The sequence below is a fragment of the Glarea lozoyensis genome (genome assembly GCF_000409485.1).
Source record: "Glarea lozoyensis ATCC 20868 chromosome Unknown GLAREA16, whole genome shotgun sequence".
In the NCBI taxonomy this organism is placed as follows: Eukaryota; Fungi; Ascomycota; class Leotiomycetes; order Helotiales; family Helotiaceae; genus Glarea; species Glarea lozoyensis.
In genome coordinates, this window is record NW_007360990.1 from 273,536 (window position 1) to 290,085 (window position 16,550).

Sequence of the window (16,550 nt, forward strand, 5' to 3'; positions counted from 1 at the left end):
TATACAACAGTGATCCTTATATGTTGAAGAACTTTGAGTAGGTCCTTAGACAGCACATGGTAATTAGGCATTTAGCCATCCCGAACATTCAAGGAATCACTTTCTACAGATCGTTGCAATCACAATATTGAACGCTTTATTGCATATGCAATTTACTTGGCAGATTGACCAAGGAAAATCTTGTTTGATCAACCAACGACAAGCCTTTACCGTCGTCAGGTTCTTTGTTATTCTTCATTATTGACCCACCGGATCATCAACCCAAGGTAGCTGAGTCTTCCCCTTCTCGTACACCCCCTCAGCGGGTTTCCACATCCACCAAATCGACAAACTCCCCAGATCCGACCCCAGCCTCTGCCACGTGTTACTCGGTTCCTCTTTGTCAGTATCAATACACAACTTCAACCGTCCTCAGCCCAAATTTTCTATACAGAGGCACACCCATTCTACTCGCTTCAACCAACACCTCAAGTTTCATCTACCCTGCCCTCTTCATCCCCCATTCCATAAACATACTCGCATACCCCTTATTCCGCTCTTTCAGATATGTAAACATCAGATCGAGTTCTAAACGATCAGCTGGAGTCACGACTTTGAAATGATAGGTAACTCACGTGCATAAGGCCTCACCATCCGTCTCCCTCTGACCTGATACATCTGATTGAAGTTTGAACACGCAATTCGCAAACTCCCGTCCCTCGCCCTCGGGATGCCACGTCGTATCCACCACTGGAATGCCCTTTACCCAGGCTGAGCCGTCCGGATAGAAAAGCCAATGCGCACCACTGACTACTTTGCCGGCGTCGTCAAAGACGGCGAGCCAGGTGCTTGAGGAGCCGTCGTTGATGTGGGCGTCCCAGAAGAAGTCGAGGGAGGAGTCGAAGGCGGCGGGGGCGCGGGGAGGAGTGTTGGAGAGGGTTGGGCAGGCGAGATTCATGTAGGGTTCGTAGGGGTGGTGGATGGAGTCCCAGAGGCAGTGGAGGACGGGGAGGAATTGGGCTTTTGTTGTTATGGGAGTTATTGGAGGCAAAATTAGGGCATGGGGGTTCGAATCGGAGACTTGTTACTTTGAAACTCTTTAGTCTGGGGCATAGAGGTCTGGATGTAGATATTCGTTAAATTCTTATATACTTGGAATTTTACAGCTGATAGCCGGGATTTGAATCGGGAATGAATACCCAGAACTGAGTCAGCTTGCCATTTATCTGACAAAACTTTCTGCATGCCGAAAGACTTGGAAGTTCGATAACAGGTTACCAAATAATGTTGACGTTTTTTTTGGTTTCCTAGCCTAATGTGATGAGAATAACTTCTGTGTGGTTCATTTTCGTTACTGGAGTCCTGGTCGTAATTAGTGGTGACGCAGAGAATTGTGTCAAATACTGGTAGTGCTTGATACATTCCAATGGTATCGCCGAAAGGCAAGAGTTCCAACCAATTGTTAGTTTCAAATCAACGTATGTCTTCTGGGCGAATGCAAACTAAGAAGTGGCATTTCATTATGGTGCGCTGAGATTGTGTCTTGAGATGTGCAGCATTTAACTCGCCATTAGGGAATTGGCGAGTTTAGCTATGGCAACGACCAATTCTATGAGCAAATGATCAAATCTCTATAATTTTTGAGTAGGACGTGTAATTAACTAATTGTTGTACGAAAGTTGTGAAATCGTGAAAGTAAACCTTTCTTTAGCAGTAGATAAAAAGAGGCTTTTTTTTAATTTCACATAAAAAGCTACGGCAATTGTAGTTGTATTTGATATAGCATATGAACATACTAATAGATAGTCGAAAATGCATACTTCCCCGTTTTAAAACCTACAATATATTGCGAAATGAAAAATGCCCCATAGTAGTCAAATGAATTTTTGGCGATTTTGATCAGTTTCACGAGTTGGGAGGTTTGGACTAGAATAAAAGTGGAATTGGTCAATTCCATAATCAGTGTATTGGATGCTGCAGAACTCTCAGTTCATTACAGTGTGTTGCGATAGTGTTCTGAAATTTCCTTAGATTCCTCTTCATGTTGTGACCTCGCTGTGTGACTCCACTCAGGAAATTCGAAGGTGACAACAACCCCTTTCAGCATCTCCAGTGAATACGCCTATCCTTCGGCCCCTCTCCATTTAGTTTACCCGGATTATTGTGAGCCAATCATCTAAATGAAAGCTTTATAAAGCTAAATGATTCTTTTTCCGTTAACCGATCGTTTAATACTCTAGCAGCAATCCTTTTGGGACTGACCGTCTATGGTTATGGCCTGATCAACCTGACTAATAAGTCTTTTAAACTTGTGTGGGCGACGGATCTTAAGGCTGTGATTATATATAATGATCCAGCATCTCAATATGGTGTTCATCCATACGAAAAAACTCTCCAATTCTTCTTTTTTTTCCTCAAAGTTTCCTGCCTTTTTTGTTTTCTTTTTTTGTAAAAGACATTGTCGCTTCCCACTCTCTCTACTGGTAATTTTTGATTTCTGGTTTTAATAAGTAATAAGGAAAGTAGCACTCCATATACCGAGACAAACTATAGCATTATACATAAATCGTTTAGATTATTTCAAGAACTGACTACCTAAAATGCAAGCGAGAAAGATAGACGAGACAGTATTCGGATAATTGTAAATTACACAGAGACGCTCTCATCTTGAAGTATTTCAAGGGGAGTTTAGAGACATTTTATTTGCTCAATATAGTTGATGAAACATACAATGTCTCGTCCCAAGAATTACTCATTTACTCAAAATATCAGATAAATTGTACGATATTTCGTCAATTGTCCTGAGCAAGTATCATCTTTGTAGTTCTGTACATCTCCTTGATTTCCATCATTTGTCAAGTTGTCCACAACGTTTACTTGCCTCCAGCTATCAGTGAATAAGCACGTGAACTCGAGGGTCACGGATTCGCCAGTGAATAACCAAACACCCAGTGAATAACAAAACAGACGAAGCTGAAGTCTACAGAATTTCGCCTGGATGCCTGAAGATTTTGCCTAATCAATGAGCAGGTTTTCTGAGCGTCGCCTATAAATTTCTCTTCTCTCGCACCACTTCTTTCTTCTTCAACATCACCACATCCATCCCCCCCACCGCCCAATCGCACCAAAATGGCTGCCACAGACCGAAAGATCACAGACTACGAGCTCTCAGACTTTGCTGAGCGGCCACGCCGTTTGAATGCAGACGGAAATAACCTCATCCGTATGTATGAGAATACGGACGTTTCACACATCAACCACCCCAAATGGCACAAATTTAACCTCTTCGACTTCACTTTCAAGGTTGGTTACAAGAGCTTTGTTCACAACGTTGATCAAATCAACACGGTCCCCGTTGATCGTATACGTATGGAGGCTTTGTGGTGGAAGGTTTTGTTGGAGAAGTGGGAATCCTACGACCCCCGATCTAAAAATCGCAATCGCCTCCAGTCACAAACCTTCGAAGAGCTCATGGATCGCAAGGAAGATCTCATGTATAACGCATTCAATTCGGTAGGCTTTCTGAATACTCCTTCGATCTGTCGTGCTAACTCTTAGAAGCGATTTGCCGAAGACTTGGCCCCACTCAATGCACTGAAGAGCAATCTCAAAGGCCTGCAGCGGAAGAATGACTTGAAACGCTGGATTGAGCCGTACTGGCAAGCCAAGAAGGAGAAATATCCAGAGATGGACGTCGAGGTACTTCTTCCCCCCTCACCTTTGCCTCCATCTTCTAACTTCCCGCAGAGACAAATCCAGAATGCGAACCCCAAATATATGAACTACGAGGAAATCGAGGATGTTTACGGTCCAAATCTAGCCTAAAATTATGTGACAGATTCGCTTATTTCATTCGACGAGATGAGAGGGACGTACCCGGAGGATGAACTTCACGATATAGATGAGCAAATGGAGGGTATGGCCATCGACGGAGGAGATGATGGGGATCAATATTATGAGGACGGCGGCGATCATGAGGAGTACTACGAAGAATATGACGGAGATTATAATGAAGAAGAGCATAACGAAGGCAAGAAAGATGGAGATGGTGATGTCGAGATGGATTGTTAAATGTTGAAAGATGGAGCAAGCTCACTGTTACAACAGAGATTACACTTTTTTTGTTAACGGGCAAGGCCACTTTTGTCGAATGTACAGAACAATAGCTTAGATTGAGGCTCAACAAAGATACAATTGATCAGACTACATGTACATCGCCAAAAACTACGTGTCTAGTTATTAGTTATTCAATTGGCTAACCAGATGCCTTCCAGAAGCTGACTTCTAGGTCGTATCTAAGATCGGAGACTCTGATGTGCCTACTGGCCCCTCCGCAATATACTTTCCACACTTGAAAGACATCATCCCCGAGCAAAGTAACATATGTGTCTTGGTTGGGTCTCACTAAAAGCAAAGCAGCAAATTTGAACCATGCATGATGGATTGAAAATATATATTTACAAGAACAACTCCAGGCAAAAGGATTTCCAGCCCCCGTTTCCATGTTTCCTACCCAAAGGAACATACTCAGGACGCCGAATGTCTCCCAAAAGAATGTACACCAGAAAACTACACATCGTTATATTTGTACAAGAAACATCTCACCCACCCCTGGGATCTACAACTGTCCATCAGCACCGAGACAAGAAGTCTTGGTATCTACGGTAGCTGGCTCATTGCCGGGAGTTGTTCCCTCAAACTCCTGACAGACGGTCTTGACAGAAGTAATCTTAGATCCATCAAGTGTAGCGGTATCGCCAAAGTTGGAGTTGATGCCTAGATCTCGTTAGTATAAATCCTAGTAACCTCAAGATCAGGAAAGCACTTACCAACAAGAATATCCCCGTTGCTAGCAGAAACGCCCTTCATCACCACATGTCTCTCATTAGAAGCCTTGCAGTTTCCACATGATCTATACAATTTCCCGAACGTATCAGCCGTGAAGTCGTTAATCACAACCGTTCCGGCGCCATTATGTTGGATGACCTTGTCTTCGGCTCCAAAGGCTCCTCCACCGTTGATCGTTGTCGTTGCACCGGCGTCCTGGAGTTTGATTGTGAAGGCATCCTCGCAGACAGCAGACCACCATACGTTTGTGAGAGTGCAGGCACCTTGACAGTGCACACCTTCGATTTGGTTGGGCCCGATGATGACATTTGAGAGGGATCCGCCTTCTTCGATGTTGAATACAGCATCTGAGTCGCCGCCTTCGGCTTGGCCTGTGCAGGATACACCTCGGTCGAACATCGTCATTCCACCATCGAAAGAGCCGCCTGCTGCGATTGTTTGCGCGGCTGAGAGGACGGAGGTTCCGGATGAAGCGGGTAAGGAACCGCCGCTTGAACCGCTGGATGAGCCGGTTGTTGGGGATGCCGTCGTTGCTGCTGAGGAGGCTTTGCCAGTTTTGCTTGATGCAGCGTCGCTGGCTGCTGGGGTTGCGCTGGCGGATTTAGCTTTGCTTGTGGTTGTTACATCAGCATCAACGTCGTCAGCGTCGTCTGCAGCATCGGTGGCTGTTGTGGCTTCAGTGGCCTTTGTCTTGGTTGTCTTAGCCTTTGAGGTCTTGCTTGCCTTCTTGGTGGTTGCTTCGCTAGTCTCAGCAGCGAGGTTTACGGGAGCTGTGAAGGTTGCAGAGGATACGGCGGTGCTGGTAACCTCATCGTCACATTCTCTGGCGAAGATGGCACCTGTGTATTTGTTCGAAGGCGCGGCAGAGACACCGAGAGAAAAGGCCAAGATGGCGAGTTGAACGTTGGAGAACTTCATTTTGAATTGAAAGATTTCTTTGGATGTTGGAAAAGTGAGTGTATAAGCAATGCTCAGCAAAGTATTCAAGAAGATATAAATCGCTACGCTCGCAGAGCTTGTGGGTATGAAATGATTCAAATGAAAGAATGAAGAAGATGATGTGGGTGAAGAAGGAACTTCTGGTAGGACAGATGAGATATACTTATATCGAATCCCCTTTCCTACATAACAGCGACGTTGAGACTGGATCCATCGTTGAAGTTACCATATCGTAGTTTACTCCATACAAACAATCTATTTCGAAACAACCTGAAAGAGTTCGAATTGGTTCGTGCTCTATGGATCTACACAAGCATTGTGGAAATGCATTGTGGAAATCCATGAGTAGAATTGCGCAATTCGATTGGTGTAAAGGAGGTCGTCCCGGTATTTCGTCTTCAAAACGAAACTGTGGTAGATGAGATGGTTCGAAGCTGCGGCTGACCTAGTCTAATCTTCTGGGTCAAAATAGTGGACGATGAATTTCAATTGGAAGAAAGACGCGGAAAAAGAAAGAAGGACGTTGGGTTGGAGCGTGGATCGAAGATACGGGAGTGAGCTCGGGCCAGTGCATAAATTGGGGTTTCTTGGCGTAGGGAGGAATTAAGGTTCAAACACTCTATCTGGGAGTGATTGAATTGAAGGCGGGAGACTTTATGCTCCTTGTGACGGAAAGTAAGGACGTTATTCGGATGATAGATGACGCCTCATGTCAGAAAAAGCAAAATCGCTTGTTGCCGACAAGAAAAGCGTGACCTTTCACTTCAACAACTTCCAATTAAGATGAGCCATTCAAATAAACAACAGCAAACGAAACACCTCCAGAAGAGAAGAACTGGATATCCTATATCGAAACAAATCCCCTAAAGGAAAAATATCCGTACCAAAAGCAAACCACTCTCCTTCCACATCCCAGCGCAAATCCACCCCCTCGCTTATTCGTCACCCATCAACCCGCCTTCGTTTCAAGTCAACGCGTAACCGCCAAGCTTAAAGCAGTCTTAGCAATCTGGGTATATCCCTAATCATTGTCCACATCTCGAGGCAACATGTTCATGGAAAATATAAATGTTGTCCTTCTCGAAGTGTGTCATCAGATGATGGAAAAGGCATATTTTCGGCAAAGTTTGAGAGATGGAACAACGGGTGGTGTCTGAGAGATATCGGATGAGGCATTGACGTGTGTATCAGAGGCCCGTCTCCAACCGGCCATGACTTGTGTTTTTTGGAAAGGAAAAGGTTGGAAGGCGAAGTAAAATTCGGGACATAATGCGCAGTCACAGAAGCAAGAGGAAGATCACAGGAGTTGAAAGGGGTAAGCACAAAAGAGACTCGTTTCATTCTATATACAGATAAACGCTAACAAGAAAGCCATCACTGGGCTAGAAAACCACATTGACGCAACTAGTGACCGTTGGTCTTGCCATTGGTACCGTTCGAGTTGCCATTGGCCTTGCCATTGGTAGAAGTACCCTTCGACCACTCGCCGTGGCTGCCACGAGTAGGCGCGCCATTGTTCTCCGTAGTTGAGAGAGTCACGCCCTTCATGCCATTGGCAGTACGCTTGCTCTTATCCTTGGCCATTCCGTTGTGCGTTCCGTTGAACTGCAACTCGGAGATACCATCGTACCCCTTGATACCGGTTGCCTTCTCGAGACGGCTGGCAAGATCCTCGGAGACCTCACGGAAAATGGCGATCTCACGCTTGATAATCTCCTCCTTTCGGCAAGTGCTCATGTGACCAGAAACGTTCTTGATGAATCGCTCCTTGGCTCCATCATCGAAGACCTTCTCCCACAAGGCGCGTGGTGCGTTGAAGTCCTCTGGGCGGATCTCAGACAAGAAAGTGACAGCATTGCCAGTGAAATGGCCGTGCAACTTGTCCAAGTTGACGCTTCGCTCGCGGAAGTGCATTGGCTCGATGGACGAAAGGTAGTTTGGTCGCTTTCCTTGGTTGTAGAAAGCCATGTTACCGTCGCGCTGGAAGTTACCCATGCGGTAGTTGACCTTTGGAGTGTTGACAGGGAGTTGTTGGTAGTTGGCACCGATACGGTGACGGTGGGCATCTGGGTAGGAGAAGAGACGGGATTGGAAGACTGGATCAGCAGATGGCTCAATACCTGGAACCATGTGTGCTGGGTTGAAAGCGATCTGCTCGATCTCGGCGAAGTAGTTCTCGGCGTTCTCGTTGAGCTCGAACTCACCGATCTTGCGGAGAGGGAAGTCCTTGTGTGGCCAGATGTGAGTAAGATCGAAGACGTTGATCTTCTTCTCCTCCCATAAATCCTCAGCTTCCTTAGCGGTCATTGTCTGCACCTCAAGAGACCACTTTGGGAAGTCGCCCTTCTCGATGGCCTCGTAGAGATCCTTCTGACTGTAGTCTGGAGACTTGGTTGCGGCCTCCTCTTGGGTGAAGAACTTGGTTCCCTGCTGGGAGATCATGTGGAATTGAGCGTACTTCCAATCGCCATCCTTGTTGGCGATCTTAACAGTGTGGCCCAAGTATCCGTGCATGTGACGATATCCATCTGGAATACCACGATCGCCCATAAGGATCATGACTTGATGGATAGATTCTGGGTTCTGGGAGAGATAATCCCAGAACATGGTCGAGTCATCAGCACCAGTAAGGTGAGTTGATGGATCTCTCTTCTGTGTGTGAATGAAGAGAGGGAACTTGGCTGGATCTCTCAAGAAGAAGACTGGAGTGTTGTTGGCTACCAGATCCCAGTTACCCTCATCAGTTCTGAACTTGATAGAGAAACCACGAGGATCACGAGCACAATCGTGAGATCCTGACTCGCCTCCGACCGTGGAGAATCTGACTGAGATTGGGCACTCCTTGCCCTTCTTAAACATATCTGCCATACATAGATCCTCTAAACCCTCGGTGGTTCTGTATACACCATGGGCACCACTTCCCTTGGCGTGGACAACTCGCTCTGGAATACGCTCGCGATCGAAATGAGAGATGAGGTCGATCAAGTGGAAGTCTTGGAGTAGTAGAGGTCCGTTCTCACCCATACGCTGGGTCTCGTATGGATGTGGCATAGGAACGCCATTGGACTATAACATTGTTAATTACCAGTCTTCAAAAGCGGTATATATCCAGGAGGCGAACTTACTGTGGTGTAGACGGTATCCTGAGACTTAGCATGACGGTCGTCAAGGTAGTCGCGGTGCTGATCACCTGAAGATGGCTTGGAAGACATAATGAAGTTTGTTAGAGTTTTGATTATTTATAACTCTTGAAATAAATTTTGATTGACAAAAGAAACCCCTAGATGGACAGCGTATTCTCCTTATATATGAGCGGTTGCCCCGCGTTTCTAACAAGGATGATGATTTCATAGCTGATGATTGGGGGTTCCATGATTGGCTAAGTGCTCTTAGACTAACGGTGACGCGGAACCAGAGCGTTCTGATTTAGTAACACCAGTCTAACGGTGACACCAGCTCTGAACCATATGATATACTGGGGGTATCATTGGCTATTAACAAATCAAATATGCTCAAATCCTTACTAAGACTCTTGTTAATAATGCACCAAGATCGGCTCCAGAAGAGTCGAGAGAACGCCTCTTGGGCAGGAGATTCCTCGGGATGTATAGGCTTGTGTTCGGCCTTCTCTATATCGATTGAAGTACGGTGGCTGGATGGAATCATGACCCGGACTGGTTCATTATTCCGAATAGAATAGGGGAGAAAGGAGTATTTCAACTTGAATGAGCAATTGACAACGGTGAGGGCAAACTGAAAGGGCAGGCTATACTTTCATATTCAAATTCACGTTCTTTGAATCTTGTTGCTGATACGAGTTGTAACTGCCGAGTTGTAAAGTTCAAATTATCGATGACGGCCTCAAGAACCTTGGACCAGCTATGATGCCTGGGGCATCAATTGTTTTTTGCCACGTGATCCTTTGAACCTTCATTCTTTATAGTGTGGCTTGTGGTGGCAAATGCGAATTCGCACAGAAATAAAAGATCTTTCTAATTTTGAGACACCACTCACTATAATGAACATTACTTAGGTAGTCACCTCGTTGCGTTTCAAATCCATAATGTATAATCACGTGACCGGTTTAACTCGCTTAGCCTACTCATTATTTGACTGCAGGTGAGGGAGAATGGGTCGAACTTCGAGTTCTATTTCAAAAGTGGTGTTTTAAATGATACGGAATCAACTGGCATTCTTTAAAAGGCTGTAAAAAGCACCTACCTAGGTGTGTACGGGTAGTGAAAACTCGCCAATGCTGAATCTCAAGGGAATTCTTCAAGTACCGTGGCTGTCAGCATTTATCTCTGGCAGAAGTCATTCTTCCTGGCGTAAATATTATGGCTGATAAAGATGTTGTAATTTGGCAAGAGTTATAATCCCAGCCGGAGACAGGTGTCAAAAGATGGGGTAAGAAAAAGGGGGAGGTTTACGGACGGTAAAGGGAATTCCCCCCCGTTTAGCGAGCCTAGCGCCCAGACTAACCCCGCATTTTCGAAGAGACTGCTCCATCGGCTTAAACCTCTTCTCATCCCAGAAGGCAACATGAACCTCCGAATTATCACATCACTCAATTTCTCGGAGGAATTTTCATTGTCATTTCTGATAATTTCTAACGCTAAGAAGCTCTCTATGCTGCCTCGGTAGCGTCATGAGCTGGCAGATGGGATGCCTCCAGAAGTCAGCCCTGTTAATAACAAGTCACTTAAAGAACAAAGAACAGTCTGTGATCATTGTCGAAGACGTCGTTAGTTCCCATTATTTAGCGTTAGCCTCTGGACAAGTGTTTGCAGAAGCTCAAGAAATGAACTTCAACTGACTAATACAGGCATTCGATGCGATGGCAAGTTCCCTTGCCAACAATGTGAAAGTGCTTCACTTCCTTGTAAAAGAGATCATGTCCCAAGAAGACGCGGTCCAAAGAGAGGAACCGGGAGAGTCATAAACGAACTAAGAGCCAAGGACGAGGATGATGTGAAACCAATATCATTACAACCAGAGTCCAATACTGGCTTTTTGGCTGGAAGCCACAGCACTAGGCCATTGTCGTGAGTAACCAGATGTTTCTTCTATAACCATTGAGTCGTTTATTTCTTCGATAATAAATTCAAACATTTATCTAGTTCTTGGTTGTGGAGCAAGTCATTCTCTACATGTTTCTGCAAAAGCGAAGCTTTCAGGACTCCACGCACGCTTGGCTTTTGCTATTCTCGGTGGATATAGTCCTAGATACATAATGCTTTCAAATAATACTGAGAAGACCACCCGCGATGAGACTTGCCTCCAGAATACTGAAGTGTCTCTTTCCTACATCCACTCCACTCCACTCCATTTGACTTCTTCTACAAGCTATAAAACTTATCTTTCTTTTCAACGTCACACACCATGTCGCTAACACTATCGAAGCATTAAGTTGTGGCTCTCTGATGATGTGGACACGGCGGGACGAGCAAAATGCCTTCCAATAGTGAGCGATGCATCCTATCTCTCCCAAGAACCCAGCATTATCTTCACGAGTGATCAGTACCTACCAACTAGTCCAAGCTACTTTCATCTCATGCGAACATGCCTGGATCTCTTCACGGAACACATTTACCCCATAATGCCTATCGTACATTTACCTTCACTTCAAGCCTCGCTTAGCCGAACATTGGACAAGTCAGAAAAGAACTGGCTATACTCGCTTTGCGCCCTCACATCGACTCATATGTCTGGGAAGAGTATAGTTGCACCGGGACCTCCTTCCTGGGAAACCGCTGGGCGCTTTTTTCTTGATGAATGTATCATGATTCGGCAGAGTTATGACTTCGTGGAGGATAGAACTCTTGCGGCTGTTATATCATCATACTTTGTATCAACAGCTTTTTTTGAACTCAATCAGTCGCGTAAATCGTGGTATTATCTAAGAGAAGCAATGACGATGGGGCAAGATCTTGGATTGCATGATGAGAAGTCATATGCCACATTGCCTCCAGCAGAAGCTTTGTGCCGTCGTCGGACTTTTTGGATATTGTACGTGACAGAAAGGTAGGCAGACCTCTTAGACAGATCTAAAATTGTCAACTAACCGGTCGAAAAGATCATTTGCCATCCTACGCCACAAGCCACTCACTTTGCAGAAAACGCCCAACCTTCCCAACACTGTTCACGATTACGAAGCCCCAGAGATACACGAGGGTTTTTTGCATCTGGTAAACTCCTACCACCTTCTAAACTCATCTTTCGTCGACTCATGGAACGAAGCATCCAATGCCCCTGCATCGACGCTGATCTACACGGCACTCCAACAACAACTAAACTTATCTCACCCAGCCCAACTATCACTAACCGACATCCAACGAGCCGACATCCTCGTAACCCAACAATGGCTCAAACTAATCGTCTGGCAATCCTCCATGCGCCAAGGTCTCCTCTCCTCCACCGCCTCAAACGAAAGCATGACCTTCAGCTACCCCCTCAAAATCGCCCACTCCCTTCTAGGCGTCATCTCCTCCCTCCCAACCACCAGCATCGAAGTCCACGGCATGGGAATCTTCGAAAAGATCTTCGAAGTCAGCAACACCATGCTCGACGTAATGCAGGCATATGGAAATAAAATCCAAAACGACCACTACGGCGTGACGCAGGACCCGTTCGAGATATTCATCAGAACGCTCAGTCAGACGCCGAATTCGCAGCGCCAATACGCGAATCTGCTCCTTGCGAAGGCGGCTGAGAAGCCTGAGATTCAGCGGTTCTCGCAATCTCCGCTGCCGGCACTGAGTGCCCGAACTGGTGTGATGATCAGTGATTGTGGGTTTACTGATAATCATAAGTTATTGCCGAAAACGGAGGTTGGGCAGTGGAGAGGAAGTGTTGTTGGGGAGATTGATGAGGATAGTGTTGTCAAGGTTGGTGGTGATCATACGGAAATGGATAACGGAGGGTAGGAAGGATGTACGCTTTGATCTCAGGGCTAGCCGACGAGGTCTAATCTTTAATATGAAGGTTCTCTGGAAGCGATTTATGCGAGGCTGGGCAATGTACGATATTTGGATTAGGAATTCTGTTTTTGACGGCTTTCCACGCGGGGTGCTTCTGTTTTCTTCTACTAGCTGCGACATTCCTGTATCACGAATCGCAATTTATGGGTCATAACAGAGCCAGGAAATTTCCATTTAATCAGCTGAGCTGGAAAGTCTTATGAAAATTTAATAATCGTCATTCATGGTCGGGTATCATTGAAACTATCAAAACACTAAATATTCCTTTTCTAACACATGGTCTTATAAACCTTCTTCCATCTCGGCCACATACTCCTATCCTCCCTCCATCTCTGCCTAATCAACTCGCTCTCAAATTCATTCCTCCCGGTCTTCAAATCAATATCCTTAAAATTAACCCATTTCGTCCTATACCAGAACTTGTAAACCACATAACATATCACTACCACAGGGAACGCAAGATACGCCTCGAAGAAATCCGCCGTACGTTCGGCGACGGATTCGCGACCGAATCCACCACTGGGGGCCACTGCGACCCAGAATTGTGCGACGAGAACGAGAATCAAGGAGACTAGACCGACCCAAGACCCGGTTACACCGATTGGCGAGCGGTAGATTAGGTCGTCGAGAAGATTTCCTTGATCTGCCCATGCGCGCCGGAATTGGATGTGGGAGTAGCAGATCGAGATCCATGTGAAGATAGACGAGAGACCGGACAACGCGAGGAGCCAGGTAAAGGCAGGGCCTTGAATTGGTGTGATGTATAGGAATGAGAGAAGTCCGATGAAGGAAGCGAGAAGGATGGCGACGAGAGGCCGTCCACGTCGATCGTAGTACGCGAGAATCTTAGGTGCTTGTCCTTGTTCGGCGAGGGCCGCGAGCGTTCGAGTCGCTCCGTACATGGAGGAGTTTGCTACGCTGAGAACGGCTACCATTACTACTGCGTTCATGACTGAGTCGAGGCCTTGAATTCCGGCGTCTTTGATAGCGATGATGAATGGGGAGGCTTTGGAGTCGACGTCGTTGCGGCTGATTAGCTCGAGGCTTGTGTATGGTACTAGAAGGCCGATGACGGCAACTGATATTATGTAAAACTAAATATCATGTTAGTTTATCATTCTTGAGACACCGAACTTAGACTTACAATTGCAATGCGCCAAAAGACCTGCTTGATGGCGGATGGTAGCGATTTACTTGGGTTATGAGTCTCGGCTGCAGCAAGACCGATAAGTTCGGTTCCAGCAAAGGAGAAAGCTGCTGTCACGAGGATGTTGCAGAAGCCTTTGAACCCGTCGTTGAAAGCTCCCGGATTTGACCAATATTTGCCACCAATATAGCCAGAGTCTGGACCGCCACCGCAGTTAATCACCACTCCAAGTATGCTGAAAAAGCGTTAGTGCCTGATCGAAGTCCAGGTTCGTCCAAATACTTACATAAATCCAATGATTGCTGTGACTTTCATGATACTGAAGCAATATTCCGCTTCACCGTAGACTTTTACTGGTGCCAAATTGATCACGACAATCAGGACCAGAAAAATGGTAATGCTAGCCCAGGCCGGAATACCAGTATCCCAGAATTCCAAGGTGATAGTCGCAGCCATAATCTCCAATGGCATTACAAATAACCATTGAATTGCGTAGTTCCAGCCGCTCGCAAATCCCCAAGCCGGATCTATGAACCTCGTACCGAAAGCTGAGAAGGATCCGGCGACTGGGAAAGTCACAGCCATTTCCCCAAGGGCTTGTACTGTGCAATATAATACAGCGCCGATCAGGATAAAAGCAATTAGAAGTGACGCCGGGCCACCTTGTGCAAGTGCTTGACCAGTGCCGATAAATAATCCAGTTCCTACAATGAAGTATGTCAGTACATTGAATCTCGTTACCGTTCCAAAGCCCTGAAAGTAACCGACCTATTGAACCTCCAATTGCTATCATCTGAAGATGCCTCCCCTTTAGAGTGCGATTTAGAGGCGAATTAGCGGTGTTGAAAATAGCGGTCTCATTGTCGTAATATCTCCTTCCATGTTCGACGGACGGTTTCGCTGGCAATACATTCGGTCTAGATGGGCCACTTCGAAAACTATCAAACACTCTCGACGTAAAAACCTTTGCTCCAGCCGGTCTGGTCAACAGAGGCGAAACTGTCGACGAAGACCCCGTATACGATTTGTTATCCATACTCAATTCTCTGACCGAGGTCTTGAAGTCATCCAGTTTGAGGTCTCCTGACATGGTCCGGGAAGTCGTGGTAGATGTACAAAATCAAGGTGTGGTCGTGGCGTCGTGGTTTTAGCCATGCACCGGCTCATGGGGCAGGTGTGACAGGTCCCGGGGTGGATGGCGTTTTCTGTTTGATGTCCTTGGCTTGTCGGGATGTGCTTTTGCAGGTGAAAGGCGTTTGGAGGCGTCTTCCCAGCGTGGGATGGAACAAATATGGAAGGATGAAAGTCTGGCAGCGTGCCAACTGTTGAGAAAACGCACTGCTTAACCTCGGAACGTGAAGCTGCCAAAAGATAAGGGTCCTTGGTGTGTCCGGAGATCGACAATGTCGGACTAGCACGAGAAAGAAAAGATGGGGAAGCATTGTATAATCATGTGAGGGGTGTGTGGTCGCGTGTAATATCGCTAGGTACGCACTACTACTTGCTCCGTACTCGCATAAACCGAGTAAAGATAGCACAGTCCGATAGGTGGCACTTCATTGATTTAGAAGTTGTGCGATGGCGAAAATCAACCTTCTGGACCACTGAGTCTCGGTTAATCCCCGTGCTCCGTCTCAGAAGTGGATGTTTGAGATATCACCAACATGACTGCATAGCCAACCCCCTTTTCTATAGTCGAGAATGTTCAGCAAATGTGTGCGGCAGTTGCAATGAGCAGTCCTTTGAGACAGCATGAAAGTGAATTGAGATTTGGTGGAAGCTAAGAATATCACAGAAGTGATAGACTTGAATTAATTGTTCCAACACAGTAGTACAGCCGGAATTGCCTTCACAAGAAACCCGGAACCCAGCAACAATTACTGCGTATATTGCCATGTCGAGCAAGCTGAAGCGGAAGATATCCATTTGGATTTTGAGTTTCGACTACGGACCTTTCCACTAGACTCGAATACAATAATGTTCTCCTCTTGAGCGTTGACTTCGAGAATATACTGTTAGTCGCACACCTGCTGCCGTTCTCAGCCCTTTTGACCCAGTAAATTTAAGCGAGAAAGAGCCAGGCCCTTGAACAAATGCGATCGACTTGCCTCGCCTCTATCGCGTCATCACATGTAACCCTCCAGCAGCCTCCCGAGTGGACGAAGTACCTCTGAGGCGTCGAACAAATCATTGTTCAGGTTGCGCTTTTCCAATTATCTTTGCCTCTTTTGTGAGAGCTTCGAGCCCTTTCTTTTGGTATTTGGGTTTGAGAGGTTAACGGGCTGTGATGAGAACGTGACATCGATCCGGCCGCTGCCGAATAGTGAAGGCGGGACTAGGTTAGAGCTTCGAGGGCCAAGTGGGTATGAGCCGGGAGTTGAGTTCCAAATAGGAAGGTGGTCAACAGACAGATCACCTTTTATCCCACCAGCGGCTGGCCACCGGAATTGATACGTCTTGATTCGACTCGGAATATAGAGAAGCGAGCCCAGATTAACCTTCTGAGTGTCTCAGGAGGTTGGTTCAATAGGCTCACTCCACCTGAGATTTCTAACCGAAAAAGCTCCTGTCAAACGCCGCGTGTGCCAGAGGGACCGTCCCTGAATGTTTTCCTTGAAGAAAGTTCCACACATTGTTTTACCCCAGCAATTTCCATG

At 46.2% G+C, this 16,550-nt stretch overlaps 6 protein-coding genes across 6 annotated transcripts; 2 read left to right on the top strand and 4 right to left on the bottom strand.

Annotated features, from left to right (window-relative positions):
- Positions 1–527: 527 nt before the first annotated feature.
- GLAREA_07371 (uncharacterized protein) lies at positions 528–937 on the bottom strand (the record flags this gene model as incomplete). The annotated part of the gene is made up of 2 exons (XM_008082059.1): positions 528–567; positions 615–937. 2 exons carry the CDS (start codon positions 935–937, stop codon positions 528–530), a joined length of 363 nt encoding a protein of 120 aa, XP_008080250.1.
- Positions 938–3,108: 2,171 nt separating this feature from the next.
- On the top strand, positions 3,109–4,050 carry GLAREA_07372 (uncharacterized protein; the record flags this gene model as incomplete). The annotated part of the gene is made up of 4 exons (XM_008082060.1): positions 3,109–3,492; positions 3,541–3,678; positions 3,727–3,787; positions 3,818–4,050. The coding sequence occupies 4 exons, from the start codon at positions 3,109–3,111 to the stop codon at positions 4,048–4,050; spliced, it is 816 nt and encodes a 271-aa protein (XP_008080251.1).
- A 547-nt stretch (positions 4,051–4,597) lies between these two features.
- Positions 4,598–5,745, bottom strand: GLAREA_07373 (Pectin lyase-like protein; the record flags this gene model as incomplete). The annotated part of the gene is made up of 2 exons (XM_008082061.1): positions 4,598–4,755; positions 4,809–5,745. 2 exons carry the CDS (start codon positions 5,743–5,745, stop codon positions 4,598–4,600), a joined length of 1,095 nt encoding a protein of 364 aa, XP_008080252.1.
- Positions 5,746–7,170: 1,425 nt separating this feature from the next.
- GLAREA_07374 (Heme-dependent catalase-like protein) lies at positions 7,171–8,978 on the bottom strand (the record flags this gene model as incomplete). The annotated part of the gene is made up of 2 exons (XM_008082062.1): positions 7,171–8,832; positions 8,892–8,978. 2 exons carry the CDS (start codon positions 8,976–8,978, stop codon positions 7,171–7,173), a joined length of 1,749 nt encoding a protein of 582 aa, XP_008080253.1.
- Positions 8,979–11,365: 2,387 nt separating this feature from the next.
- GLAREA_07375 (uncharacterized protein) lies at positions 11,366–12,692 on the top strand (the record flags this gene model as incomplete). The annotated part of the gene is made up of 2 exons (XM_008082063.1): positions 11,366–11,790; positions 11,843–12,692. The coding sequence occupies 2 exons, from the start codon at positions 11,366–11,368 to the stop codon at positions 12,690–12,692; spliced, it is 1,275 nt and encodes a 424-aa protein (XP_008080254.1).
- Positions 12,693–13,015: 323 nt separating this feature from the next.
- GLAREA_07376 (uncharacterized protein) lies at positions 13,016–14,983 on the bottom strand (the record flags this gene model as incomplete). Its single annotated transcript, XM_008082064.1, has 4 exons — positions 13,016–13,840; positions 13,891–14,128; positions 14,180–14,597; positions 14,662–14,983. 4 exons carry the CDS (start codon positions 14,981–14,983, stop codon positions 13,016–13,018), a joined length of 1,803 nt encoding a protein of 600 aa, XP_008080255.1.
- Between the last annotated feature and the right edge of the window lie 1,567 nt (positions 14,984–16,550).